The sequence below is a fragment of the Ictidomys tridecemlineatus genome, chromosome 6 (assembly GCF_052094955.1).
Source record: "Ictidomys tridecemlineatus isolate mIctTri1 chromosome 6, mIctTri1.hap1, whole genome shotgun sequence".
NCBI classification, from domain to species: domain Eukaryota; kingdom Metazoa; phylum Chordata; class Mammalia; order Rodentia; family Sciuridae; genus Ictidomys; species Ictidomys tridecemlineatus.
In genome coordinates, this window is record NC_135482.1 from 25,749,297 (window position 1) to 25,776,910 (window position 27,614).

Below are 27,614 nucleotides of genomic sequence, written 5' to 3' on the forward strand. Positions count from 1 at the left end.
GACCATTTAAAGATACATTTTTGAAGACTCAATATAACTTTTTTCCCCCCTGTCTTATTCCTTATTGGAATCAAGGGACTGGAGGAATCTTGAGCTATTGCCTAGTCCTAACACATTGCTTTCCTCTTTGGGAAGTTTATAACAAAAATAGCAAAAATTCCTTGCAAGATGATCATTAATTTTTTTCCTAAAAATATTTATTTTAGCCATAAATTTCTTCATAAATCTTTTTTTGCATAAACCTATATTGTCTTCTCCTGGACATAATTGCTTTTAATCCCACCCAGATACCATCTCTTGGAACTCATTTGAAATCTGTTCTCCTCTTCTTTGCCTTGTCCTCTTCTCATTTATAAATATTTAGCTATATGAACAAGAGTTACCACTTTCCAGATTTTCCTTTTATTTTCACTTATTCCTAACAAATGCCTGACACTACTATAGAGACCATGAATCTCATTCCAATAGTGCGTGGCTCTTGCACAAGAGCTTGTCTGCTGTGCTTGCTCACACTACCGTGTTTGCATGGTGACGTGTGGCTTCCTCAAAGAATCACTGTGCATGTGACTTCTGCAAACATCATCCTCTCTATTTTGTTCTTCAGCTTTAATAAAACAGTTAAGTTTTCAGTTTTCTGGAAGCAAAATTTGATAAATGTGTTTTTCCACTTTGGAAACTGCAAAAGGCACCATGCTGGAGATTGAAGTTTGTGGACTTCCATATGATGCTATCTGACCCTAAAAACAGGTTTCCTTAAATTCAGTTAATGGTATATCCCACCATGATAATAGTTGAAGCTGATTTTTCTGATAAAAAATTTGAAAAGTTCTGTTGAATAAATTGATTATACTGTATTAACATGCACACGTACACATACCACGCAAATCCAGAATTTTTTTTTCATACATAACCACCATTCTTCAAAAAAAACAAAGATACCTAACTATTTCTAAGAGCATCTTCCATATTAAAATTTTAGTTGGTGGATGTAGAAGAGAGATTTGTTTTTCTTTTTTAAAATAAAATAATGGAATTCGATCTTTGGGTTTTTTTTCCTGTCCAAGTTAGTGTAATATGAATACACCTAAGATGAGTAAACTGACCGGTAGAGAAAAGGAATTTAAAAACTGCTGTTAAAATACAGAACTTATTTATTTCTGAATATATTAAAAGGGCAAACTTTGTATCAAAAATTATCATTGTGTTTGAGGTAGGACTCTGAAGCAGTAAGACTCACTCACAAGCGATATAGGAAAATTGGTTTCATTACTTAATAGATAAATAAAATGCCAGAATTCATACTGGACACAAGCAGTGGATCTTGTTTTCTTTCTGATATTCCATTTATCCGACCATTCATCCTTTATCAATTTCAATAGCACCATTCTTCGATCATGCTTCCTACAAATCTGACTTAAATATTAGAAGATAGTCTGGATATCAATATGTTGCTGTTAAGAAGTTCCTCAGAGTTCAAATTTCTTGCAGTCATTATTCCTCTATACTAAGGACTTTCCTAGCTCAAATTTTCAAATCTTGGAACACCTTTAGAATGAATGCACATTTCCTTCTACTTCATTACTAGGTTAAGTGTTACCAAAAGATTGAATGAAAGAATACTTAAAACCCTAAACTCTAATAAAGTTTGCTACTTTTTTAGGTCCCTAAATTTCAGAGGATTCTGCAGATAGTTTGATTAATGCTATTTTCTTGGTTTCCTGACTCTTGGTGAAGCAAGAGATAGCTGCTGTTATTTGTGCCATCCATGTTTTCTGTGAAAAAAGAAAAGCACACCTAGATTAGAATGCTAAACAGATCATTTCTCACCATGTGTGGATTCGTATTTTCCATTATATTTATTGGCTTGATTTTTAAAACTGAAGACTAACAAAACATTTGCATACATTTTTCATTTTCTTTCTTACCTCTAAATATACCTCTAATCATATAGAAAAATGCAAATGGCTTAAATGAATATGGTGTGCAAGCTGGATAAATAGTCATGAGTAATCAAGAAACCATAATCGTCAATGATGACTAATTAGAAAAATGAGTACTGAGAATAAAGATAGTTTGGAAGTTGATTTTCTTGACTTCCCATTTAGAAACTGAGGTTCTTAACCAGTGGTATAATTTGAAAACCAGACTCTAAGGGAGCTAAATCCAGAAAATTGAATTCTTTAAGAATAAAGAAATGTTGCATTTGTGATCTGGCCACATAGTTGTTTTAATGGAAGTCTATCAGGGGAAAGACAAGAGTAGGAACTTAGAAAGAAGCCAAAGTCAGGCAGTTTCTCTTTCAACTCATAGCTAAAAACAATTGCACATTTTCAAAGGTTGAAAAATGAACTTGACCGAGTTAATTATTGCATTGGGCCCTCACTTAAGCTGACATCATATTATTTGCACTTTGGAGATTGATTGGAGCATCTTAAAAGTTAATAATGTGGCTGGGGGCAGTGACACACGCCTGTAATCCCAGCATCTTGGAAGGCTGAAGGATTGCGAGTTCAAAGCCAGCCTCAGCAACAGCGAGGTCCTAAGCAACTCAGTGAGACCCTGTCTCCAAATAAAATACAAAAAAGGCTGGGGATATGATTGAGCGACCCTATGTTCAATTCCTGGTACCCTGCTGCCAAAAGTTAATGCAATGTGAAGCAATCCTTCCCCCATTTCCTAAAGAAAGCGCAGGGAGTCATCTATTGACTTTGCAGCAGAGAAAGCAAGAGGCTGTGTCAGCTCTGCCCTTCCCATGTGAGCAAAGTGTCAATGCTGAGGTTTCTGAGCATAAGAACTAGATGTCTCCCTTCCCTCCTCCCAAAACTGCCTTCCCAAAGCAGGGGAAGGAATTTCTTTTTTTTTTTTAATTAATTTATTTTTTTTATTAGTTGCTCAAAACATTACAATGATCTTGACATATCATATATCATACATTTGATTCAAATGGGGTATGAATTCTTATTTTTCCATGTGTACAGATTACAGGATCACATTGGTTAGACAGCCACGTTTATACATACTGCCATACTAGTGTCTGTTGTATTCTGCTGCCCTTCCTATCTCCTTCCCCTCCCTTCCCCTCCCATCACCTCTCTCTACCCCATCTACTGTAACACATTTCTCTCTCTTTTTTTTCCTTCCCCTTCACACTATCTTATATGTAATTTTGTATAACAATGAGGGTCAGGGAGGAAGAGCATGAGGAGAAGACTACCTTTAAACAGGGACGAGAGGTGGGAGGGAATGGGAAAGAGAAGGGGAATTGCACGAAAGATGGAAGAGGAAGGAATTTCTAATTCACCTCTACTTAGGAGGCTTGAAGGTTTTGCCTTATGTACACTCTGAAGAAGCAAAAACACACACAGTTAAAATACATACTTTGATGTCTTCCGTTTGGGCTTGTAATAAGAATGCTGCTATACACTGTCGATATCTGTTTTCATGTTGTATAAGGAAAGCATTTCTCAGCCCAAAGACTAGAAAGAGATATTAAAAAGACAAAAAGCCAAATCATTTAATATGAAATCTGAACAGGAACCTGGAGTTTGTCTTTTACTTTGAAGTGTTTTTGCTTTGATGAGGGTGGAGTTTTATTTATGTAGATTATTATGGAAAAAATATCTGATTCCAAGGCCAAGACCCCACTATGTCCAAATAGAGCCCACTTTAATAAGAAAACCCTGTTTTCCTCAGCTAATGGCTTCTGGGAGTTGAGGAAATGCAACTATGTCTTAAGTGACAGACAACAGGCTCCCCATAGAAGCTGAGCACAGTTAAGTAGATTGGGTGTACGTAAAGATGTAGATAATAAAAATATGAAAAACAATAGATTTTTTTTGTCCCCTGTCCCTCCTTTTTAAATGCTCGTTTTTGTATTTAAAGGGAAGTCACATCAAAACAAAGCTTACAATCAAATTAAGATGGGACAAAAATGCAAAATACCTGAATGTTTCCCAACAGACCAAGAAAAGCCAAAAAAACTGTTTCAAATGATGCAATATCCACCAAATTACATGAAATGTGAAATGGAACAAAAAGGAATGCATAGTTTCTGTGTTTGCAAAAGAAACTGTCCTGTCATTTTCTGTCTTGTCTTTAAAAAAAAAAAAAAAAGGCAGGAGGTACTGGAAGAGCACTTTCCCTTTTTTTTAACAGCAGAGACTCTGAAAATGGAAGGCTCTTCTTGAATTATTAATAATACAACATAGGGGGTAGAATTCTGCAGCTTATACATTTCTTTCTACAGTTGTTAGTGTTCAGAAACAAACCAAAAACCAAAAACAAAAAAACAAAAAATTCAAGTCAGGGCTGTCTCCTGGTCACATCAAGTACTTCAGGAAGGAGAAAGAGCAAGTGACATTTATTCCTGACACTCCTTCAGTGTCATTGTTACTTGCTGAAGTTTGCAAATTTAAGTCAGATTGATCTGAGGCAGATGGGGCTTCATTTCAGATTCAAAGTGACGCAGATTTGTTTTTTTAACTGCAAGAACCATTTCAGTATCACAGGTTATTCTCATAATAGTCCACAAAAAAATTCATAGTTTCTAAATCCTATAGGAAAGTCTGCTAAGTCAGGTCATAGAATCTTGCTCAGTTTCTCTGGCATAAGAACACATATCTAATAAAAAGGCTTTCTGGAGAAAAGAACTGGCTGTGTTTGTTTTACTCCCTGATTTTTTCTTCTTATAAATTCCCTGTAGCAAGTGAGCCTTTAAGAGATTATACTGTTGCTCTTGGCTGGTGTTTGGAATCTGTTTTCCTCAAAAATTTTAACTGCTTGGAACTCATCAGTTTGGATTATAATACGGGGATAAGGGTCCTGGCTAGGCCTGTGAAATACAAAAAGATAAGATATGAGTGGGAATAACTTCTTTTCCGAGCATATTAATACAAAAACCAATAACATTGTTTAGGCCCCATGTTAGGTTCTCCACCCCATCTGTTTTGTGTCATTTAAACCCCACAACAACTACATAAGATAGGACAACTCGTTCCCACCTCAAAAAAATGAGGAAGCAAGAAGCAGATGCAAATCAATTTTTCTCAGTTCTCAAAGCTGTGTGTGGTGCCCTGCAGTTTGGAGTTAGTTTTCTGTCACTCACTCCAGTGCCCAGTCTCTTTCTCTTGTACCCACTTATCTTTCCCACTCTAGCTCATGAACTATGTTTCAACAGTCAAAACAATAGACCCGGAAGAACAACAAAATCATAAAAAAAGAAAATAAGACATACTAGTTACAAATTAGAAAATAAAACAGGTGGAAGTATAGTCTTTTTAAAAAAGATATTTACTTTCATTTATTTTTAGAAAAGGATCAGAGAATGAAAACCACGTATCTTCCAACATAATCTAGTGACGTCAGAGTTCCCATAAAGTTCAGTTCTTAAATCTGGCATGTCCCTGACTTAGCTGATCCCTCTGCTAAGCTGCATCCGCTTTCTTGAAGGGAGTTAGTACATCTTCCTCCATGTAAGATGCCAGAATCTTACATAGCCACTGGAGTAAGAGAATAGACTAGCACAGATGCCCTCTGTGATATTCTTTCCTTTGTGAAAAAAAATAAACAGGCAGAAGATGGAAGTGGTTTCTGGCCCTACATGCTGAATCCCTGCCTCACCTGCACGACTTGGTCATTCCTTAATCAGGGAGGAGGCTCACACTGGAGGCAGACTCTGCCTGTGCCAGGCAAAATTCTCCTTCGGGGGTCGCTCTTAAGCCACTCTGGCTTATTCAAAATTGGCTTATGCTGTGTTTGGGTGTCCAACGTCTCCCCGAGTCCCACGTGTTAAAGGCTTGGTCCCCAGGACTGTGGTTCTAGTGGGAGGCGGTTGAACCTTTAGGAGGTGGGCTTGGTAGGAGCTTTTTAAGTCATTAGGGTGTGTCCTCAGAGAGGATCATGGGACCTTCATCTTATTCTCTGTTTTTGACTTGAGGTGGGTCGTGTGCTCTGCCATGTGTTCCCATCACAAGCTTAAAGCAATGGGGCTCACTAATCATAGGCTGGCCTCTCCGAAACTGTGAGTCAAAATATGTCCTTTCTCTTTTATTTTGGTGGTGGTGGGGTGATACTGGAGATTGAACTCAGGACACTTGATCACTGAGCCACATCCCCAGCCTTATTTTGTATTTTATTTAGAGACAGGGTCTCACTGAGTTGCTTAGCACCTTGCTTTTGCTAAGGCTGGGTTTGAACTCACGATCATTGTGTCTCAGCCTCCCAAGCCACTGGGATTACAGGCATGTGCCACCGCGCCCAGATGTCCTTTCTCTTTAGAAGTCAGGTATATTGGGAATTTTGTTATAGTGATAAAAAGCTGACTAATACAGCCTATATAGACCATGATTTGTTCCATCAAAATTAAAACATAAAAGGCCTTCTGACTTGCCCATGTCACCTTTCTTTTTCTTAATATTTATTTTTCAGTTCTAGATGGACACAATATCTTTATTTTACATTTATGTGGTGGTGAGGATCGAACTCAGTGCCTTGTGCATGCTAGGCAAGCACTCTACCACTGAGCCACAACCCCAACACCCCCATGTCACCTTTCAACAAGTCTTTTTGAAAGCAAAAATAGAGGGGACAGAAGCTCTATTTCTGGGTCCAAGCTTGCCTTGACAGAGCCCTTTTGCTCTTGGGCAGAGAGAGAGATATGGAGTCCATTCATAAGTTAGTATGTGGAAATTAGTTAAATATATTTAAATAACATAACTACATAAATGTGGGCTATTCATCCATCCATCCATTTATTCATTCCCTATAAGGCTGTTCTACTATGTATGGGTTGGTCCTATGCTAGCCACTGAGCTAGGACTGGGGAAATTGCTTCCTGCTATTCCCATGGGACAGGAAGGCAGTCCTTACCCGCCTGGCCTCAGCTGGTATAGGAGCCTCCACCTGAGGCAGAATAGCCATTTGCTTCCTCCTGACCATGCCACCACCTAACCATCCTGGAGGAGTCAAAATATCCTTCCAGTCACTCAGGGTCCTGGGGCTTTCATGACAGATCTTTCATTTTTCTGAGACATCTTCAAGCTCATTCTGTCTCCAGAACCTGCTGAGTGGGTTGCTCTCAGGTAACACTCAGGAAATGTTTGAACAAATGTTTAAGAAGGATACATCTATTTATGTATGATATGCATGTGTGTGTGCAAATGTGTGTGTACATGCACAATTACCTCCTGACCAAGAAGCAAATATATAGAGAAATTTATGCATACATTTATATATGCACATGTATTAGGTATTTCTTTCTGATATTTTGTTGTTGCTGTTTGCTCTTTTTAGATATACATGACAGTAGAGTATATTTTGACATATTATACAGACATGGAGTATAACTTATTCTAATTAGGATCCCACTCTTGTGGTCAAACTTGTGGTGGAGTTACACTGGTCATGCATTCATACATGAACACAGGAAAGTTGTATCCAGTTCATTCTACTGTCTTTCCTATTCTTTTCCCCCATCTTCCCTTCATTCCCCTTTGACATTTCTTTTTATAGAGTGTTTGTAGTAACATGTCTTACACTTTCATAGTTTGTAGTAACATGTCTTACACATATCATAGTTTAGCAGTGCTTGAACAATAGCAATAACAGTATTATAATGATGATAGGATAGCAATACTAATAATAGCTATCATTTTTTAGAGCATTACATGCATTATTTTATTTAATGCTCATGCAAACCCATGGAAGTAGACATCAGTATCCCTATTTTGTCAAGAGGAACCCAAGGCTTAAGCATTTAAGATCCCACAGTGAGCAAATGACTGAGCTGGGTCATTTGAGCACTGAATACCATATCCGATTTATAGAGTGATATATACCACGTGAGATTGCAGATGTCTTCTATGAAGATTTAAACTAGATTCATGTCCAGCTATTGAAAATGTCCAATATAAAACCATGATGGCAAGCAGTGGAGTTGCATAATGGAACAGACATGTACCTGACACGTGGAGCGGATCAATGCTTTTGACAACCAATCTATCTAGTGGAATGGGCTGATCGAGTACTATACAGGAGCCACCCTCTTTTATTACAGTTTGCAGCTCAAGAGTAAGTGAAGGACATAGCAAACCAGTGTCTGCACTCCCAAGTTTCTGAAATTAAAGAGAAAAATAAAGCATTATATGGGAAACAAATATTGGTGCACATACCTGAAGGATATCCTGATGCAAATAGATTCTTTGAAAGAAGTCTATTTTTTATTTGTTCATTTAGATATAAATATTGGGCTTCATTTTAATATAATTATACAAGCACGAATATAATTGGTTTCAATTCAGTCCCCAGTACTTCCCCCTCTCCTTCTCACCTCCCTCCCTCGTGTTTCCTCTACTCTACGGCCTTTCTTCTATTTATTTGTAGTTTTTAAAATTAGTGTATTATGGATATAACTGAAGGTAAAATTCACTGTGTTGTATTCATATATGTATATAAGAGAGTTTGGTTAGATTTATTTCTACTGTATAAACTATTTCTCAACATCTTACTATTTTAAATGGATTCTCAAAAGCATTTTCTCAAGCATAGTGATTTAAAGCAAATATATATGACTCCAAATTGAATTACCTAAATAAATAACGGTTGGCATCCATAATTGGGAAACACCTTAATCACCATCACATCACTGGAATCTCTCTCTAGTGTGGAGTTAGATGAATGAAAACGGGATCTTCATGTTGGCCATGCTGTGTGGGGGCTATAGTATGAAACCATAAATAGATTCTATGTTCTAGAATTTGTAAGTAACTGAAATTGTTTCCAATATCTAAGATGTTGAATATTCTGAAAAAGTACAAAGGATGTGATTTGCATGTACTGTAAACAGAATAGTAGAGAAAAAGATAAACTGATAACATTTCTTATTTTTAAATCGAGTTGTGAAGTATGAGCCCAGAATATTGCCTGAATATAACCAATATGGCACTCCATTAACTTGTGTGCTCTGGTTTACATCATTGAACCACTTTTTTTTTTTTTTTTTGGTACTAAGGATTGAATCCAGGGACACTTACCACTGAGTCACACCCTTATCCCTTATTTTATTTAGAGACAGAGCCTTGTTAAGTTGCTGAAGTGGGCTTTCAATTTGTGATCCTTCTACCTCAGCCTCCTGAGCTACTGGGATTATAGGCCTGTGCCACCATGCCCAGTTTTGCACCACTATTTGAAGTGAAGGTGAGCAGTGCTGGCATTAAGGTTTTTGCAGGGGGTAGAGATGTTTCAGAGTTTGATTTGCTCAGATATGCCAGTCTCTGTAGCTTAAAATAGGAGGCCATACAAATTCTGAAACACTGATTGTCAGTGTTCTCCCACATCCACTCCCTCCCTAGCTAACCATCAGCTATTCATAGATTGATTAATGGGTATCTATTTTATGGCTTTAAGATCTTTGAATTATTTAGCTCAACTGACCAACCTGTCATCAAGAAGCTTGGTTCATTAAAATATATGAGATGCTTACTCTCTTGATATTATCCGTATGAGGCAAGTCATTTGGTAAAGAAGCAAGAGAAATAACACATTAGCCCCCCCTCTGAGGGCAGGTGTCTGAGAATCTTGGAGGAGCTGCCCTTCTTAAGACTACTCACACCGTTCAGGGAGCAGACTATGAAACAAGGGATCAGAAAGAAAGGCTTTGGACCATCAGACCAGTAACTTAATTAATAGTGACAAACAACAACATCAGTGATAATAACGGTAACAGTAATACTTAAGAAATATGAGAAATCCCGACTCTTTATAGCCCCTAGGTGACTCATTTTTTTTTTTTCTGTGACACCAGCTGTACATACTTGGCCTCTGCAGTTCTTATACAGGTAGACACTAAAAGATCACAGCTCTTTCTAACGTCTATCTTCCCAAACATCGTTTCTCAAGAATAATGTGAGCTTTCAAATCAGAATGAGTGGTGGATACTATTTTGCCACATGGCCACACACAGGTTGGAGGGTCCCCACACTGGCAGCTCCAAGGTGGCCAATTTGTAAGTGCCAATGTGGACAAAGAAATTTTGGGATTCCTGAGCTTAGTCGGGTCAGGCCCAATGGTTTCTGTATACCTTGAGGGTATACAGACTAAGTTGTTCTTAAATGGATATCTCCCTTAACAAACTTGAGAAATGCAATTTGCTTGTTATTTATATAAATTTTTAGAGGGGAAGATCCAATTGAATGTATAAGAATATTGTGTGGTTTGAACAGAGCCTATTTGGAATATTTTTTTTATCTAATTTAGAAACGTATTTAGAAATAGTTTTACCTTTTTGCTGCGTTTAGTTTTTGTAATTAAGAGGAAATCATCAAAGAGGAAGAGATACACATCTAGGAATCTTGTGCTTTCTGAGAAAAGAAAGAGAAGGTTAAAATGGGGACTTGAAATAGTAGGTAGAATTTTTTTTTTTCTTTTTACATCAAAGAATCTCTTAGGAAACAAAACAGGGTGGGCTTGTAGCTCAGGGAGATCCCATCAAGTGAATCAGAAAACTGTCTTCTTCGGCGTTGAATTGATTTCTTCCTAAGACCTGATTAGAGCTCAAGCTTCAACTTTAAGGACATTGTATTTGTGATGCATTTCAAGAAAATCTAAGGTCACTCATGATATTTTCTATGGTTTCAACTAAGCCCAGTACAAATCCATTAGCAAATTGAACTTGCGGCATTTTTCCATCTTAACTATTTGGGTGGTCACTGGCCAAGACCCATGTTTACTCAGGAAAAAAAAAGAGATGTTTTTGTCCTTGTTATGGACTGAACTGGGACTGCCTACCCCAATTCATACATTGAAGCCCTAACCCCAGTGTGGTTGTATACGGAGTAAGGAAGTAATTAAGGTAAAATAGGTCATGAGGATAACCCAATAGGATTAGTGTCCTCTCTCTCTCTGCCATATGAGGACACAATAAGAAGGAGGACATCCACGGGCCAGGAAGAGAGCCTGCCCAGGAACCACCAGGAACAAAATAGGCTAGGGCCTCCATCGGAGACTTCTGCCTCCAATGTATGAGAAATGCTTTCTGTTGCCACCTGGTCTATGGAATTTTGTTTGGATGCTCTGTTTGACTAAAACAGTCATTAAACTACTTATTTCCCACGTTTCACAAATGTGTCTATATAATTAAATATTATCCACATAGTTTTAAGATTACTTAACTTTTCTGGTAACTGAGCCAGGGGACAAAAAGGCAGTCAGTGTAGGTGGTGAATGATTGGGCTAGAAAGATGGGGGCTGATTCAGGAGGAAATGAAATGTTGACACCTTCAGGACACTTCCCCCTCCTCTACCTGTTGCCAAGGTGACCCGCCTCCAGGGGACTGTTCCTGCCTATAAGGAATTGTTAATGAATGAATGCCTCCCAGGCCATTGGCTTCCTTTCCCCACCCAGGATTACTCCACCTGTGGCCCACCTTTAGGGGTCGCTAGTCATGTAGCAGGAAGGCAGATGGAGAGAGACAGGATGGGGGAGAAGAGAGTATGAGAACAAAGGAAATCTAAAATGTATAAAAGGGGCAGAACACCACCCCCCCTTCCTCAGACACCCAGCTCCAGGGACCCTTCTCTGCAGAGAAGTCTGTCTCGGTTCTATCCTTTAAATAAAACTTGCATCACCATTTCTTGGGTGTTCAACTTCAACATCTGGAGAAACAGAACTGATTGATTCTCATCACTGACATCAATACCATTTTTGATAAGTTATTTAAGGCAAATAGGCTTTTCTACTTTTCCCTAAGAAAGAAATAGTGGAGAAGAGAAATCAAATGTTAGAATAAAGTATCTCTTTCCTCATTTTACTCTATATTCATTAGAAATTAGAAAAATAAATGGTTAAATTTAAGTGATTTCAGAGGAAAAGACGGTGTTTGGAAGGAGTGTGACAGGTACTTATAAGAAATCAAGTAATTCTTTTTTTTGCTTGTTTTTTTTTTTTTTAGTTGTAGATGAACAAAATACCTTTATTTTATTCATTTATTTTTATGTGGTGCTGAGGATTGAACCCAGTGCCTCACACATGCTAGACAAGTGCTCTACCACTGAGCCACAACCCAGCCCAAGTAATTATTTTTGTTTGTTCTACTTATTTTATTCATTTGTACTAATCTGCTTTCACTCCTAGAAAATAGGTGGCAATGACCAAAAAATGAATAGATAAAGTATTTAGGATTCATTTCTACTTTCTTCTCTTGTATTAAGATGAGAGAAAAGATCCTTCTATGTTTGTATAGAAGAGAAATCAGAAAGCATATTCAATTATCCTTGCATGTTTTTAAAGATTGGTATTGCCTCACAAATAGTGTTTTCCTTTTCATAAATCAGGCTATGCAAAGGCTGCTGTTTGTCCCTCAAAAACCTTCTCCCCTTCTCTTGTGATAATGAACTTCCTGAGTTTTAGTGGGTACGCATCCACAGAGAATAAATAGTACATCTCCTGTTTTCCCTTATAGCTGGATATGACCAAGGAACTAAATTCCGAGTCACGTTGCCACTTATGAGTCATATCCTGAGAGGGAGGGCTGAGTCCTTTCACGGGCCCCCTCCTCCTCACTTGGTGGAATACAGACACGTTAGTGGGTCACTCTGGGACACACAGAAGCAAGCAATGTCTAAGAGAGAGCAATAACACAGAGGAAGTTGGTTCCCTAAACATTTCGTGGAGTGGAGCAGTCGTATAGTTTGGGATTGAACACAAGAGAGGAATAATCTTTTAAAATGATTGATGTCTCTCCAGTGGCTGAATCTATATCTCAGCTAACACAGAGGGCTAGGAATGGGAATGTCTGGACAGTATTGGATCTTCCATCTTGGTCAACTCAGGCTGCAGTAATAAAATATCATAAGCTAGGTGCCTTAAACCATACAAATTTATTTCCCACAATTCAGGAGGCTGGGAAAGCCAAGCTCAAAGTACTGGCCGATCTAACTCCCAGGGAGGGCTCTCTTCCCACTTGCAGATGGCTGCCTTCCAATATGTCCTCCGTGGCAAAGGAAGAGAACAAGCTCTCTTGTGTCCTGCTGTGAGGGCACATAACCAATTAGATCAGGGCTCCACTCTTGTGCCTCATTTTATCTTTAATTACTTCCCATACACCTTACACCGGGGGTTAGGGCCTCAGTATATGGACTGTGTGTGCACAGCGGGGAGGGGGTGTGATTCAGTCCATAGCAACCCGTAAGACCTGTTTATTTGTTTTTCTCACCTTCTGCTGCTCTCACATGAATGAGCTTGATGAGCACTGTTAAAAATGAAATAATTTTATGTTTTCTTCTTAATTTCATATGAACTAATGGGTAACAAAGACCTTCTATGTCCTAGACTTTATTGTAGGAAATTTTGATTGTTTTCAAACAGTTTATGGAGCCCCCCCCATGTTCCACCAAGTAGCCAACAAACTTGGAACATCTATTGTGCATCAGTCATTTAGACACTGTCCTGCCTTCAGGGAGCTTTAGTTCTAGGGGAGCCAATTCGTAGCAAACCTGCAAACAAGGTCTAAAATAAGATAGACGTATCTAGAAAATGATTATTGCTGGGGAGAAAAATATGATCATTTCTGAAAGTGAAGGACTGAGGAGGAAGATGGTAAGTTCCAAGTCAGTTCACATTATTCCAGTAGTTTAAGGCTATTGAAGCCCAGTGATAACTTTCACCGAGAGTCATTTCTCTTGGGTAATGAACACGGTGAGTTGGGAATTCGAATGATATAATTGCTATGCAACCTGACCTGAGACTTACACATTTTTTGCAATGGTGTGTCAACCTGGTCTTTCTTGTCTTCACAGATTCTGAACTGTGGTAGAGCATGGAGCAGCACTACCGCCTTACTTCTGTTCTGCAGCAGTGTGAACAGCACCTGCACTTTGGGTGTTACAGCTGTGGGGCAGACAGAATCTACCCCTCACTGACTGTTTTATTTAGAGCTGCCAGTCGGAAGGGAGCAATACATTTGGGAAGGAAGCACACAGCCTGAATGCCAATGGCAATTATGGTTAGGCTCCGAAAGTTATGAAAACGAGTACCTTCCGGCAATAAAAAAGGAACATACTTATTTGGTCACCATAGTACAGTTTTGAAGACTGGAAGAAATTTGGAAACACAATCTATGCGTCAAGTTTCATTACCATCATTGTCATCATCATCATCATTATTAACATTTAGAGAGGAGGTTAAGGAAATTTAATCAGTTTTCCCAGAGCCACATTTGGTGCTAGATCCCCTGATTTTTTTCTTTCTCTTTTTTTTTTAAATCGCTGCTAGGATTGAGCACAGGGCCTTGTGCTTGGCAAACTTGAGCTCTACCACTGACCTACTTCCCCAGAACCCCCGCTGATTCTTGGCTCAGTACTTTTCCCATCCAAAAATAATGTCCAGTTTTTTCTAATGCTATTATCCCTGCCCCATCAAATCCCTGTTCAACTCTAAGGCAGAGTTCCACTGACTTGAAACTTGATTCCCTGCTATACTCTATGGGGGTCTCCTCTCTGCTGGAATTTTCTTAAACCAGATTCTACCATCAAACAATGTCCTGGTATTAGTAATGAGCTACATCTCATCCCCATTCTGCCACAGGTGATTCTATAAGAAGAATTTTCTAGAAAAGGTGGGTCTATGTGTAAAGTACTGGCCAAGTCTTAGGTGAATCTCCACCTGTGCTTCCATGACAGTACATGACAGATGTTCGATCAGCTTGCCTATGACTTCCCATCATGCCTGCACCTGAACCTTACATTGACTCCCTGACCACTCCCTCCATCAATACAGATTATAACACTTGAAGGCATCCGTGGTCTATTTCCTCTTCATCCACGGTATCAATCATCAAGTCTTTCTGTTCTGCCTCTGAATGCCAATGGCATTCTTGCATTTATCCTTTGCTCTCATGCTCATTTCCTACATAGACCAGTGCCTCTCACACTGGCAGGAGGTTGGCAGGTAGAGGGAACGGGAAACAAAATCTCTGATAACTTTAGGTGGAGGCCAATTTTGGAGGGAGAGGCATATGTTTTTAGAGCAGGAAACAATAAAATTCTTGCTTCATTATTTTGATTTAGCCTTGTCATAATGTATAATTACGTTGAAATGATCAGTAACGTTAAAGAAAAGTTGAAACTGTTGTCTTTCTACACAAAAGAGAGGGGTGGTGAATTATTGGCTAAGGATGGTTGAGTTCCACTGCCTTAGGGGCTTCCTATTCCCCTTGCTTCTCCACTGAACTTCCTGCCCCATCTTCCTGCTTTGGGATCCCTGGGCCATTTTGTGCATTGTTTCTAGAAAACTCTTTCTTCAGCACCCTTAAAGGCTTATCACATACAAAGAACTCAATAACTAGGGCTAGGGGTATAGATCACGGGAGAGTGCATGCTTAGCATATGAGCATGTGTGAGGTCCTGGGTTCAATTCCCTGCATGTGTGTGTGCATGCACACATGCGTGTGCTCACACACAACCACACACACACATATAGAGGAATGCAAGGACTTCTCCTTGCTTGTGTTTCCTAGCTGGCTCCCTCTGTCTTCCAGGCAGCTGCTGTGATTCTGGAAACCTACCAGGCCCTGCTGTTTACCTGCTGGGTGACCTTGAGCATGATATGAAACCTCCCTGGCTCAGATTCCTCACCCGAAGCATGGGACTGATCAACTTCTCTGTATACTGCAGAAGAAGGCAATTCCTGAAAAGCACTTTGATATACACTGCTGGACACACCCATCCTCCCTTTCTGACCTCAGGCAGGGATTACTGACTGAGAAATTATCCCCAGAATCTCCTCACAGGACCTCATGCCAATGTTAATGGGCAACTAGCACAGTAGGAGCCCAAGCAATATTTTATGCAGAAGTAACTAAATGAATGATTGCAGATCCCACTTCAGTCAGGCAGCCCTTTCTGATCACCTTACTATTTGTTGAAGGTGGACTTTAGGTCCGTAATTATTTCAAGCGGTTCTACAGCTATTGGCTTATTTACTCATCAGGACAAAGAGGGGACACTGAAACAGGAAAGATCCTGTGACCGGCCCAAGATTAAATAGGCAGAAAATTCTGAGCTGGGAGTGGACCAGGCATAGCCGGGGTTCATAAGGTCTAGATCCTGCCATGAGTCTATCCTGTCAAGAGGCTTCTGCCTCCCAGGCTCTTCTGCTCTCCTCTCTTCATTCTGGATGTCTTCCCTCTTGTCCCATTCCTCAAAGCTCACCTCCAGTCCCATGTGTCCCATGAAGCTTTCCTGGGCCCTTCAGCCTATAGACTCTCTTCTGAACTTATACTTCAGCTCTGGCAAGTGAGATAGAACCTCCCAACTGGAGGGAGAGATACACAGAGCATTATTCCCTATCTTGTAGTGGCACCTACCAGGCAGGACGTGTGTCCTATCAGTTCTCAGTAAATACTTGGTAGCTTGAGTGCCCAGCTCACCGGGGCCGGGAGTGAAGTGATGATGTGATGACATTGACTTCTGACATTGACTGAGAACTACTCTATGCCAGACCTTGAACTTGAGTGCATGTAGACCTATTTTTTTTTGTTTTCACAGCAATATTATGAAATAGATAAAATTACCCTATCTTACAGAGAGTAAGTTCCATTGTGCAGTGTCCATTCAAGTTGGTTGCTCTCTGGTTCAGATCCACTGCTACCCTGGACACAGGTAAACACAGTTCTCCCCATCCTTCAACCAACAGCAATGGAGCAAATTATGAAGCAGCAAAGATGGTGGATTTTTAAACCAGTTATTTACCTGCAAGAGTTAACTTTCCTTCATAGAGAAGGTGTCTGTTGGTTGGAGACAAGATGTGTTCCGCTGTGTGGTCTTTAAAAATGTGTTTCAAACACTTGCAAAACAAGGGAGAAAAATAAAAGAGATGTTGTTAGTGATTGAAAAAGAACATGGGCCCGGGGCAATCAACTCCATCTAGAAAATTCAAGATGTTTAGAAAGGCTAGTAGTCAGACACTCAGGATGGGAAAGGGTGGGAAAATCTCTCTGAGGGACCCCCCCCCCCCAAGAATGGCACGAGGGCAGGGGGAAGAGCTTTACCTCTTGCCAATAAAACTAGATTTATCCTTCAAGTGGACAGTGGGGGACTTTCTAAGTCTATGGTATTTCCACCTGAATGCCAGACTTCCAGAAAGGGATGCAAGTCCTTAGTGATCCTTTTTTTTGTACCTCTGGAATGAAAAACCTTTTATCTCTATCCCAAAGTGGAGGCCATATTATAATCTCCTGTAGATGTCTGAACTTTTGGAAATTGTCAAGCCACTTCACTTTTCCTTCAAGATCTCCTGAAAGACAAGACACATCCAATGTATTTTTGAAGGCGTGACACACACCACAGTATCAATTTTAACCAATACTCACAGTAATCAGAGATACCGACCGGCCCTGGAGCAAATCAAAATTTAGGTGTGCTTAATATAATCCTTGCTGTTTAAATATCTGAAAAATTCACTAATTTAAAACCAGCCTTTTGCAGAGAAAGATAATACTAATAAAATCTTGGTGGTCTTTCTTATATGCCACACCATACATAGCCTATAAGTAGAGGAAGAAAAAAAATACTAGACCAGTAAAGACAAATATATCTTTTTGTCCCTATCATAAAGCATACTATTACTTCAAGACAGGGATGATATTTTCTGGTAAGAACTTGATTTGCTCTTTGAAGATTTTTATTAATTTTCCAACAATATGTTGTTGCTATGGAGGACTTTAAAAAATTTATTTTATTGGTTCTTCTTAGTTATACATGATAGTAGAATCCATTTTGATGAAATTATACAAGTCTAGGATACATCTTATTCTAATTAGAACCCCATTCTTGTGGGTGGACATGATGGTGAGGTTCACTCGGGTATTTTCATAGGTGTACATAATAAAATTCTTAGATTTATTCTACTTTCTGTCCTCTTCCTATTCCTCCTCCCTTTATTTTGTTCCCCTTTGTCTAATCTACTGAACTTCTCTTCTTCCCCTTCCTCCCCTTTATTGTGTTTAGCTTCCTCATATCAGCAAAAACATTCAAACTCTGGCTTTGGGGGATCGGCTTACTTCACTTATATTCTCCAGAGCCATCCATTTAATGGCAAATGTCATGAATTTATTTTTCTTTATGGCTGAGAAATATTCCATTGTGTATATAAACTGCAATTTCTTTATCCATTCATCTGTTGATGGATATCTAGGCTGATTTCCTAGCTTAGCTATTGTGAATTGTGCTTCTATAAACTATTGAGGTTTTGGAATAACGTTTGAAAACATGGGGGCAAGTGAGAGACCCATAGAATCACAATCCCAAGGTTTGTGGAACCCTGGAGAATTTGTCACATTTAAGGAGATACACTTAAAGGACACCCTTCCTTCCACAGTAAGAAGCAAACTCTTATTGAGACATCTCCAGTGGATTTGCTTTTATCTTCCCATCCAAGTGATCCTCAATTACTTTAAAAGCTTTTAAAAAGAATTGATCTTTAATTGAATTTGTTGCTTTGTTATTTGATAAACTTAATTCCAATTCCTTAGGTTATTTTGGAATTTTTCAGAAAAAAAACATTGGAAGAGTGGAAAGGACAATCCCACTGCATTGCTATTTATTTTGTTTTTGAATTGGCAAAGGAACACAAATATGTTATTTTTGTACAGCTGTTAATCATCAATTGGAAGTGTTCCCTTTTGATGCCCATCAGGAAATCTTGCACTATGGGCATGTATCATGGACTTTATTTGAATTTTAATTATACAGAGATACCTAGGTACACTTCAATCATCCCAGGGTGTGTTCAATTCCTATATCCCCAGATTTCTGTTCTTCTTGTAGTTGGCATTATTATTTTTTTTTGCAATGGCCCTGGACTTCATGATTTTTAAAATACGATGAGTATAATTTATCCTCTAGTTAGTTTTCCATGGGACCGACTGCCGTTTGCTTTGTGTGTGGGTTCAGAATGCAGGTTAAAAATGAAGTGCCTTCAGTTATCTGGGAAGAAGAGCACTTTCTGCCTGACCTCGCTTCTGCAACCCTTGCAGACAGAGCCACGTCCTGGGTTGACTTGGTGTTGGATTCTCATCAGTTCACCAGGATGTGACCAGACCCATTGTTTCGTGTGTGTGATCTGTAATACCCTCAGATGTGGATCCCATTTCCCAGAGTTGTGACCTCAAGTCAATGGAATTGCCTTCCACCGGGATGAAGCCCAGCTGGTTTCCAGGAGCCCTGGGGCTCCCCGACTCTTCTATTAAGCTCACAGATCCCCAGGACTTACGGATTGACTTCTCCACCCTCTCCTTGATGGAGTAGATCATGATCTTCTCGGTGGAGTCTGAGCTCCTTTTCCAGATATTCTTCAGCAACAAGGGGTATCGAGTAAGCCTGTGTAGCGGGGCCACTAGCAGCTCAGGCAGGTGCAGCCGTCTGCACTGTTCGTTTTGCTCACACCACTGGGGAAGGCAAAAGCAAAGGCATCAGAGTACCACCTGCCCCATCGCGGCTCTGAGAAGCCTGGACCCAAGAAATTCTCAGAGATCTGAAAGGAATGCCCCTGCCAGGTGGCTGGGAAAACTTACAAGCCAAGGACTCACCTTTGATTTTGAAAACTCCATTATAAACTGTCTGTAGCAAGCATCCATGTACCAGTGACAGATTCAGGCTTCTGACACTGGGTTCTTAGGTGTGATCAAGAGAATTATTGCACCTTACTGACCTAACAGTGTTACTTGTCAGTTAAAGAAAGGCAAGGCTCCTTCATCTGTTTTGCCTTCCTAAAACGGTGACGAGGGCAGAGGTCAGCAGACCCAGCCGTATCCCACTGCTCAGTTCTCCTAAACAGGGAACTGAATCAAGACTTAGATGTAAAAAAAAAAAAGTTTAATACTCACTAAATACCCCCTTCCCCCCCACATACCCCTCAAAACACCCTTTGTGGTGGAGATAAGTTGTACAAGACATGAGTTCCCGTCTTGCTGACACGTCTCATGGAGAGTTTAATTTTGCCCATTGGCTTCTCCTAGTCTCTGGCCCTTGAGAGATTTCTGGTTTCACCAGTTTGGTTCCCATTCTTGTTGTGATGCATGATTAGGAGCATTGAGAATCAAGACTGAAGAGACAGAAAAGGGGAATGGAAGGAGCTTTGCTTGTTGGGTCAGTTCCTTGACTCTTCCTTGCTGGGAAGTATCAGGGCAATGATCAAAAATGAAAATTGAAATCCAAGAGGCTAAGTTGAGCCACATGATTCAGAGCAAACAAGAAGGAGGAGAGAGTGAAGGACGCACACACAGTTGTAATCAGGAGTGTCTGGAGTTGGGGTTTGGGGAAAGAGGCAGCTCTAGAGTATGCAAGCACAGGGGGAGACAGGAAAAGGAAGATGTATTGTGATGAGCTATACCCCGGAGTTCTATAAGTGATCTTTGAGAAACACAAGTAAAGGTGACAATAGCTTTTGCATTAGTTTTGTCTGTTAGCTGCTTCTTTTTCTTCCTTTCTTTTTATTTTTTGGTATCGGGGAATTGAATCCAAGGGTGCTTAACCAAGGAGCAACATCCCAGCCCTTTTTGATATTTTGTTTAGAGATAGGATCTCACTGAGTTGCTTAGGGCCTCTTTGTGTTGCTGAGGCTGGCTTTGAACTTGCGATCCTGCTGCCTCAGCCTCCCAAGATTTTGAGATCATAGGTGTACGTCACCACACCCGGCTGATAGCTGTTTCTTTGAATGTGACACTTCCTTGAATATAAAAGCCCTGGATTTTTTGAAGGTGACATGCTGCGTGGAGGCAGGTTGCTGGCATCTATGCAGAAAGTACATTGAGGAGTATTATCGAGGATGTATTCTCTTCCTCTTCACTCACCCACCCGCTCAGGCTCAGTTGATCCTGAGTTCAAATACAAAGGGGTTATTAATATGGGCAGAATATTTGTGTCCCTTCAAAATTCCATATGTTGAAATCCCAGTGGGATGAAATCACGAGGTGGGGCCCTTGGGAGGTGATGAGGTCACCAGGGGGACCCTTTACAAATGGGATATCAGTGCCCTTATATCTAAAAGAGACCTCAGAGAACTCTCTAACTCTCTTCCCAACCATGGAAGAATTCAATGAGAAAGCAGCAGCAGTCTACAACTCAGAATCCAACCATGCTGGCACCCTGACCTCAGATTTCCAGACTCCAGGGCTGTGAGGAGTAAATTTCTGTTGTTTTGAGCTCTCAGTCTCTGGTGCTGTGGGATAGCCGTCCAGATCAGCTATGGCAGGGATCCTGCCCTCACATCAGTATTTTCCTGCTCTAGACTTTTCCTCATTTTCACCTTTATTCTCAGTTTCTGCCCGGGTGAACTCCTTTGCCTTCTGACTCTTCAAGGTGGTCCTCGGGTGGGCCAGGTGCACTGTGGGAGGCCCCCCCCCTTCTTCCCCAGAGATGTCTCTATACCCAAATTTAGTTATTGCATTTCAGAGATTCAGGTACAATTGGCTCAAACTCCCACCAATCCAAAGCCCTCCCTGAATATAAACAAACTTAGGAACGTTAAGATTGTAATGGCTTTCTCTGGCTCTTGTTTCTACACACACCATTTCTTCTCTGAACAGCATGGATCAATCACAGCCCCTCCGCCTTAGTCTATTTTCTGTTGCTGTGATAGATTGGGTAATTTATAAAGAGAAATTTTATTCCTTACAGTTCTGGATGTTGGGAAGCCCAAGATCAGAAGGTCATATCTGGTGAGGACCTTCTTGTGGCTGGGGAATTTCTGCAGAGTTTCAGGACAGTTCAAGGTTCCACAGGGCAAGAGAACCAAAAAGTCAGAGAGCTGGCTTTTATAACAAAGCCCCTTCTTGGATAACCCACAAATCCATTAATCCGTAAGGACAGAGCACTCATGACCCAGTACTTATTGAAGGCTTCACCGGTTCCCACCTCGAAACCTCTCTGAGTCCTTATCCAGCTTCCAATGAGTTATGGTGGGGACATTCAAGCCATGGCACCCTTGGTTGATTTCTTATGTCAGTTTTCACTGTGAAGTCCCCTCATGCCAACCGTCTTGTGAGTCTGTGTTTCATTTCACTGGAGGTTTTGGGTTGTAGAAAGGGGTTGAATACAGAGCACACAACGCCACCCCCCATACCCCCTACATCATTTTCTTTTTCCATCTTCTTTGTTGCAAAGCGTGCGCTGTCTCTTCCCCCTCCAAATCCTCCCTTTCATCTCCTCGCCTTCTGCTTAGCAGTTTGCAGTTCCATAGCTTGATCTTGTCCTTGGGTGTCTCACCGGCCCCACTAGCTGCTTTATCAGGTGTTGCTTTGAAAAGATTCAGAGCTTCCTCCCAGGAACCCGTAGAGAACACTCTTCACACCCCTGCACACACGGTGGCTCCTGAGAATGAGCATGGGCCCTGGGTGTCTGGACCCGCAGGAGCACCTGCCCTTCTCTGGAGGTCACTTCCCTCTTCTGTGACATGGTGGAGAGTTTACTAAATGATCTCTGAGTCCTCATCCAGCTCCCAATGGCTGTGGTTCTCCCTAGGGTAGGAGGGGTGGAGGAGGAAGCAGGGTCTACAGGTAGAGAAAGGCTATAAGTGCCAACTTGTGGGAAGAAGAGGAAGGGAGGAGGGCTTGGCTTCAGTGTCTGACTTGCAGGCAGAGTGGCAGCAGCAGCATGCCAGCCATACCTCCTCTTGGGTGGCTGGAGAGTTTCAGTAGCTGATTTCTCAGTAGCAGTTAGGGATTCCCTCAAAACACACAGCCCTGGGCCACTGCCCCAAACTGCCATGCTCTGAGGAGCAGCACTGACCCCCGGCACTCATGGTAGTCAGGGTGAACTGGAAATCACCAACCTCCATGAGATATCAACTAGGCAAGAGGCATTAGTGATAAGTAACTCAGAGAAAGATCCAGAAGAGATATCAGAAGGCTTTAGTGTTTGGGGAAGCCTCAGAAGAGAGAGAGAGAGAGAAAAAAAGCTGGTTGAAAATTGGAAAAGTTCTAAGTTTTTCTTTCATCTCTCTATTTTGGCTTTATTTTTTCATGTCCATTAGGGAAATAAAAGAACATAGAGATATTGGACATAAAAGGCTTTTTCATTAATGGATCTAGATCAATGGAAGCTACTTTTTATAAAATAATACATACCCGATGTGTTTAGAGGACAAATGGAAGGAGTTAAAGGGGCACAAATAAATAAATCTGTCTTGGTGGGACTGTTATGATTTAGATGTGGTGTCCCCTGTGAGACAATGCAAGAAGGTTCAGAAGAGAAATGATTGGGTTGTAACCTTAACCTAATCAATGAATTAATTCCTGATAGGATTAACTAGGTGTTCGCTGGAGGCAGGTGGGGTGTGGCTGGAGGAAGTGGTTCCTTGGGGCCATGGCTCTGGGGTATATATTTGTATCTGGAGAGTGGAGTCTCTCTGTGCTTGCTGATCATCACGTGAGCCTCTTCCCTTGGCCACACTCTTCTGCCATGATGTTCTGCCTCACCTCCCAGTGCATTCACAGACCCAAGGAATGGAGCCTGCTGTCTATGGATCGAGACCTCTGAAACTGAGAGCCCTCCTATAAATCTTTCCTCCTCTATAATTGTTCTAGTCGGGTCCTTTAGTCACAGCAGTGAGAAAGCTGACTAAAGCAGGGATGCAGCATTGGGCTGGGACAGTCAATAGCCTTAGAACCTCGGGACGTTTAAGTATCCTCTTCAAAACGCATCTGTAGATAGTGACAGTAAGCACCTCATGGGGTTGGTTTTAATGAGCTGATCCACACACACAAAAAACATCTTCAGGAAGATCCTGAAGTTCTAGAGTGTCAGAACCCCTCCCCCCCCCCAGTTCTAGAGTTCTTAGCTGTTGTTAGCGATTGTTATTCTTAACTATTGTTAATTGAGCTGCACTAGCAGACCTGGCCCAGAGTCCCACTCTATTCTGCTGCATCATACTAACTGGTTCCAAAATAGTGGGAAGAATTCTACTCCCATCGACGAGCACCAGGATAATGTATGTATTGCACATAACATTCATAAAGCCCAGCCTCGTGTGGGACAGAGGGTATACAGATCCCGGTGCATTCATAGTCCAATTTTAGGCCACCATGCAGCATAAACTTAAATTCTCTAAGGAAGGTGTTTACAGCAGGACCTAGTGAGAAGGTCAGCTTCAGACAGATCTGATTGTGAGTCCTCTTTGTGCCCCAGAATAACATGTCTTATAGCATCTTGCCTTGATCTGCCCAAGCTCCTTAAAATGGGAATCATATCAAATTCCACTGAGTTATTGTTGAGACAAAGGGGTTCAGATGTCTGGTACAGAGCACGGTGCAAGGACTCAAAGCTGGCCACTCTTTGAGTGTGCAAAGATGCTTTTGTTCTGTGCTATGGGGCTGTGGAAGGCAGATTCCCCTCCAGCTTTTTCAGAGTCTCTCCCAGGCCCCACATCTTTATTTTATGAGGCTAACCCTTCCCTGGAGATGGAAAAGAGGCCCAAGGAATTGGAAACAGGGCTGGTGTAAACAGCGTTGAATTTTTTAGAAATTAAATTGAATTTATTTTAGCTGATATGTAGAAATGTTAAAGAATTCTACACACTTATGGATTTCCATGTGATGCTGTGTTGCATGCATCCATTGCGTAATGTTTAAGTCAGGTTCTATGTATCTTTATTTGCCTAAAGACCTTTATATGGTTCTTCATTTGCTGCCTTTTGGCTCTGTGAGCTGAAAATGGTGTGGAACCTCTCTGAGCCTCAGGGAGTCATGAGAACAACGTCATCAACATCATAGGTTTGTGCTAAGAACTAGAAAAGTCCCTCGTAAAGCGTTCCTCATTATAAAAGTTTCACGTGTTATCCTAAGAGCAGGACTTTCTTTGCCCCCTTCCCTCAATATCTCTGGATGCTGTATGTGTTCCACAGACTCATGTAAACCACCCCTCTCTATCACAATTCATGTGGGATTTTTCCATCCTTATTTGAAAATGGTAGCTGGATGGACCTTGCTACATTAATCTCTCCCTCCAGCTTGGAAGGGAGAGAAATGACCCAATTCTCTCCAGTTGCTTCTAGGGGAAACATGTGCAGCATGATTATTCTACATATTTGGAAATCCAACGAGCTTTCAGGTTTCAGTTTGAGCTTCACTGAAACGCTGAAGCAACAAAAATAAGCTCAACTCTCTTTGCCAAGATCATTTCCCTTTTCTTATCCCTGCCACACCCAGGCTTCCTGGCACGCTGAAGCATGGCAAAGGCCCACGGATTCAGAGCTGAGTCACTGGGGACCGTGGCTGTCTTTTCTGCCAGCCTCTACAGCTGCAGGGGAAGGAGGGTTTTTTGGAAGGGCTTGGACCATTTTCTCTGAATCACTACTGAACAGGTACAATTCAGGTTAGAGAAATAACAAAGGAAGGGTCAAAGGATTGGGGAAGAGGTCCAGAAAAACTGGTTCCTGGTTTACTTATTAGCAAATGCTAAAGACCTAAAGACCCCCCTCCCCAAGAAAGTCTTTCTTGTAATGTTTTTGGGACCCAGAGATACCATATTGCACAATTCCAGAAGCAACACTTAGATTGTGCTCCGTGAGCTACTCTGGGGTGTGTGTGTGGGGGGGGAGCCGTGTGTACATGTAGAACACAATGTAAACGGTACTTCTACTTTTTGTGCTATAGGGCTTTTCTGGCACCAAATCCTAGCAGGGTCAAACTTTTAGTCACCAACAAAGCTTACATTCTTATTCTGGTTATCTTCTTACCAATTTCTACCAATGCACAAATAAAACGTTTCAAGTGCCAGTCAAAATTTGAAAAGGTGCATCGGATGGTGTCATGCTTCCAGATGTGTACAACTTAAAGTTCCTCAGTGTGAAGTGGAGGGTGTATCTACGAGGGAAGTAGGATTTCAGTTATAATGTGTGGTAGCTCGTTTAGTTCTCTTCTTTCCCATTAAATTTGGGTATCAGAATTCCCAGTACCTTTGACACCCTAAGAGTGTTAGGGAAAATATCAAAGAAGAAGAAGAAGAAGATAAACTGGTACTTTACTTTTAAATAAGTGCTGAAGTCATCTCTCTGCCTCAAGCTCTCAAGATAAAACACAGCCGCAGAGTAATTCAGGCAGTAGGTCTGGTGGCTCTGACAGAGGCTCCCTCGGAAATACTACAAGAGGAGGAGAACCAAGGGCGGTTAGGGAGAGCACAGAGCCTGGCAGACTTCCTCTTTCCCTTCACTAGAATAGGGAAGAGCAAAGGAGACTCCATGATCCTGTGTGAATTAGACAGGGAATCTCCACAAGAAACATTCCTTTAAAAATTAGGGTCCTCCTGGGTTGGGGCTGGGGCTCAGTGGTAGAGCACTTGCCTAGCACATGCAAGGCGCTGGGTTCAATCCTCAGCACCACATAAAAATAAATAAATCAAATAAAGGTATTGTGTCCAAAATACAACTAAATTTTTTTTTAAAAAAATATGATATTCCCATAATAAAATTAATACCTCAATAAATAGTCTCTTTCCCACCCCCTTGTTTAAAGAAAATTCGAGTCAGGACTTCTTGATTTAATTTACCCTTTGACTTCCACTCAGGCTTTGTTGAGGCCAACACAACCTGCATGGTACCAGTGACAAATACTGCCTTTGATTTCAGTGCCGGTGAAGGTTGAGGGTAAGCTGGAGTAGGTGGTGAGTAATCAAGACAACGACATTCACCTTTTTATCAAATGTTCTTTAAAAATGCCCATTTGTTTAATTCTCCTGGTTTCTAAAACTATAGTAACCTGAACATCTCTCTCAAGTTCTGTATTTGAAAGTGTGTTAGAGACATTTAATAAAGAGTCTATTAATATCTCATTCTTTAGCACACTGTTTTTTTTTTCTAATGAGAAGCTGGTATTTCTCCAGACTGTTTACTAAGAATTAAACTTAGAAAATCTTTTGACTTTTAAGGAATTGAGAGCGCCTGAGATTTTAACTAATTCCCCAAACTTTACATTCTCTTTCTTATTTTTTATAGCTTTTAAAGTTTAAATCTGGTTTCAAAGTTGACTAAAGGATCTGCCTACTTCATTTCTAACTTCCTGCTTATTTTTACCTTATGAAAACTCCCCTTTCTTCATAACTCACCTTCAGGATTATTTTCCAGGAAGCACTTCCTTCCAGTAACTACCCACCTTCTACTCCAAAGTAGAAGGTTTCCTTTGTTGGATACTTATAATAGCTGTGGTTTTTTTTTTCCTGCAGCATTCCTCTGAATTTGATTATATAATCATTAATCCCATTATTGGATTAATTTCTCTTCCTTAGGACTGCAAATTCCTCAAGGCATGGAGCTTTTCTAATTTTGCATAGTGTGTACAGAATATAACCCTCATACATAGCACTTACTAAGTGCTCAGTAAATCTCAGTCTATGACTTTTTATATGGAGCATAAGAATTCAAATCTTGCTAAATGTCATTAGATAGGAATTGGGTGAAAAAGGTCAAAGTAAAAAAAAAATAGGTGGGGGGTGAGGTCAAGAAATAAGTAGTACTTATCAAACCAGGGCTACCAATTTTTCTTTTCTCCTCATTTCACATGCAGAAATATTATCAAGGGTACTGATGGATTTGAAAGTTTATTTTGTTCCTTTCTGAGAGACTGGCATTT

At 40.7% G+C, this 27,614-nt stretch overlaps 1 protein-coding gene across 7 annotated transcripts in view; it reads right to left on the reverse strand.

Annotated features, from left to right (window-relative positions):
• Positions 1–1,133: 1,133 nt before the first annotated feature.
• The window catches only part of Plekhg7 (pleckstrin homology and RhoGEF domain containing G7), a 65,284-nt gene continuing 38,803 nt past the window's right edge, over positions 1,134–27,614 (reverse strand). For 5 of the 7 annotated variants that reach the window (XM_078053026.1, XM_078053029.1, XM_040280052.2 and 2 more), the window contains 8 exons: positions 26,015–26,128; positions 19,265–19,439; positions 17,172–17,287; positions 16,744–16,837; positions 10,276–10,355; positions 7,958–8,111; positions 3,379–3,476; positions 1,134–1,772 (listed from right to left, as the gene is read on the reverse strand). In XM_078053026.1, the coding sequence (XP_077909152.1) occupies positions 1,665–1,772; positions 3,379–3,476; positions 7,958–8,111; positions 10,276–10,355; positions 16,744–16,837; positions 17,172–17,287; positions 19,265–19,439; positions 26,015–26,128 (939 nt within the window). In that variant the 3' untranslated portion in view covers positions 1,134–1,664. The remainder of the gene's footprint in view (positions 1,773–3,378; positions 3,477–7,957; positions 8,112–10,275; positions 10,356–16,743; positions 16,838–17,171; positions 17,288–19,264; positions 19,440–26,014; positions 26,129–27,614) is intronic. The other 2 variants (XR_013440393.1, XM_078053028.1) reach the window with 2 other exon arrangements.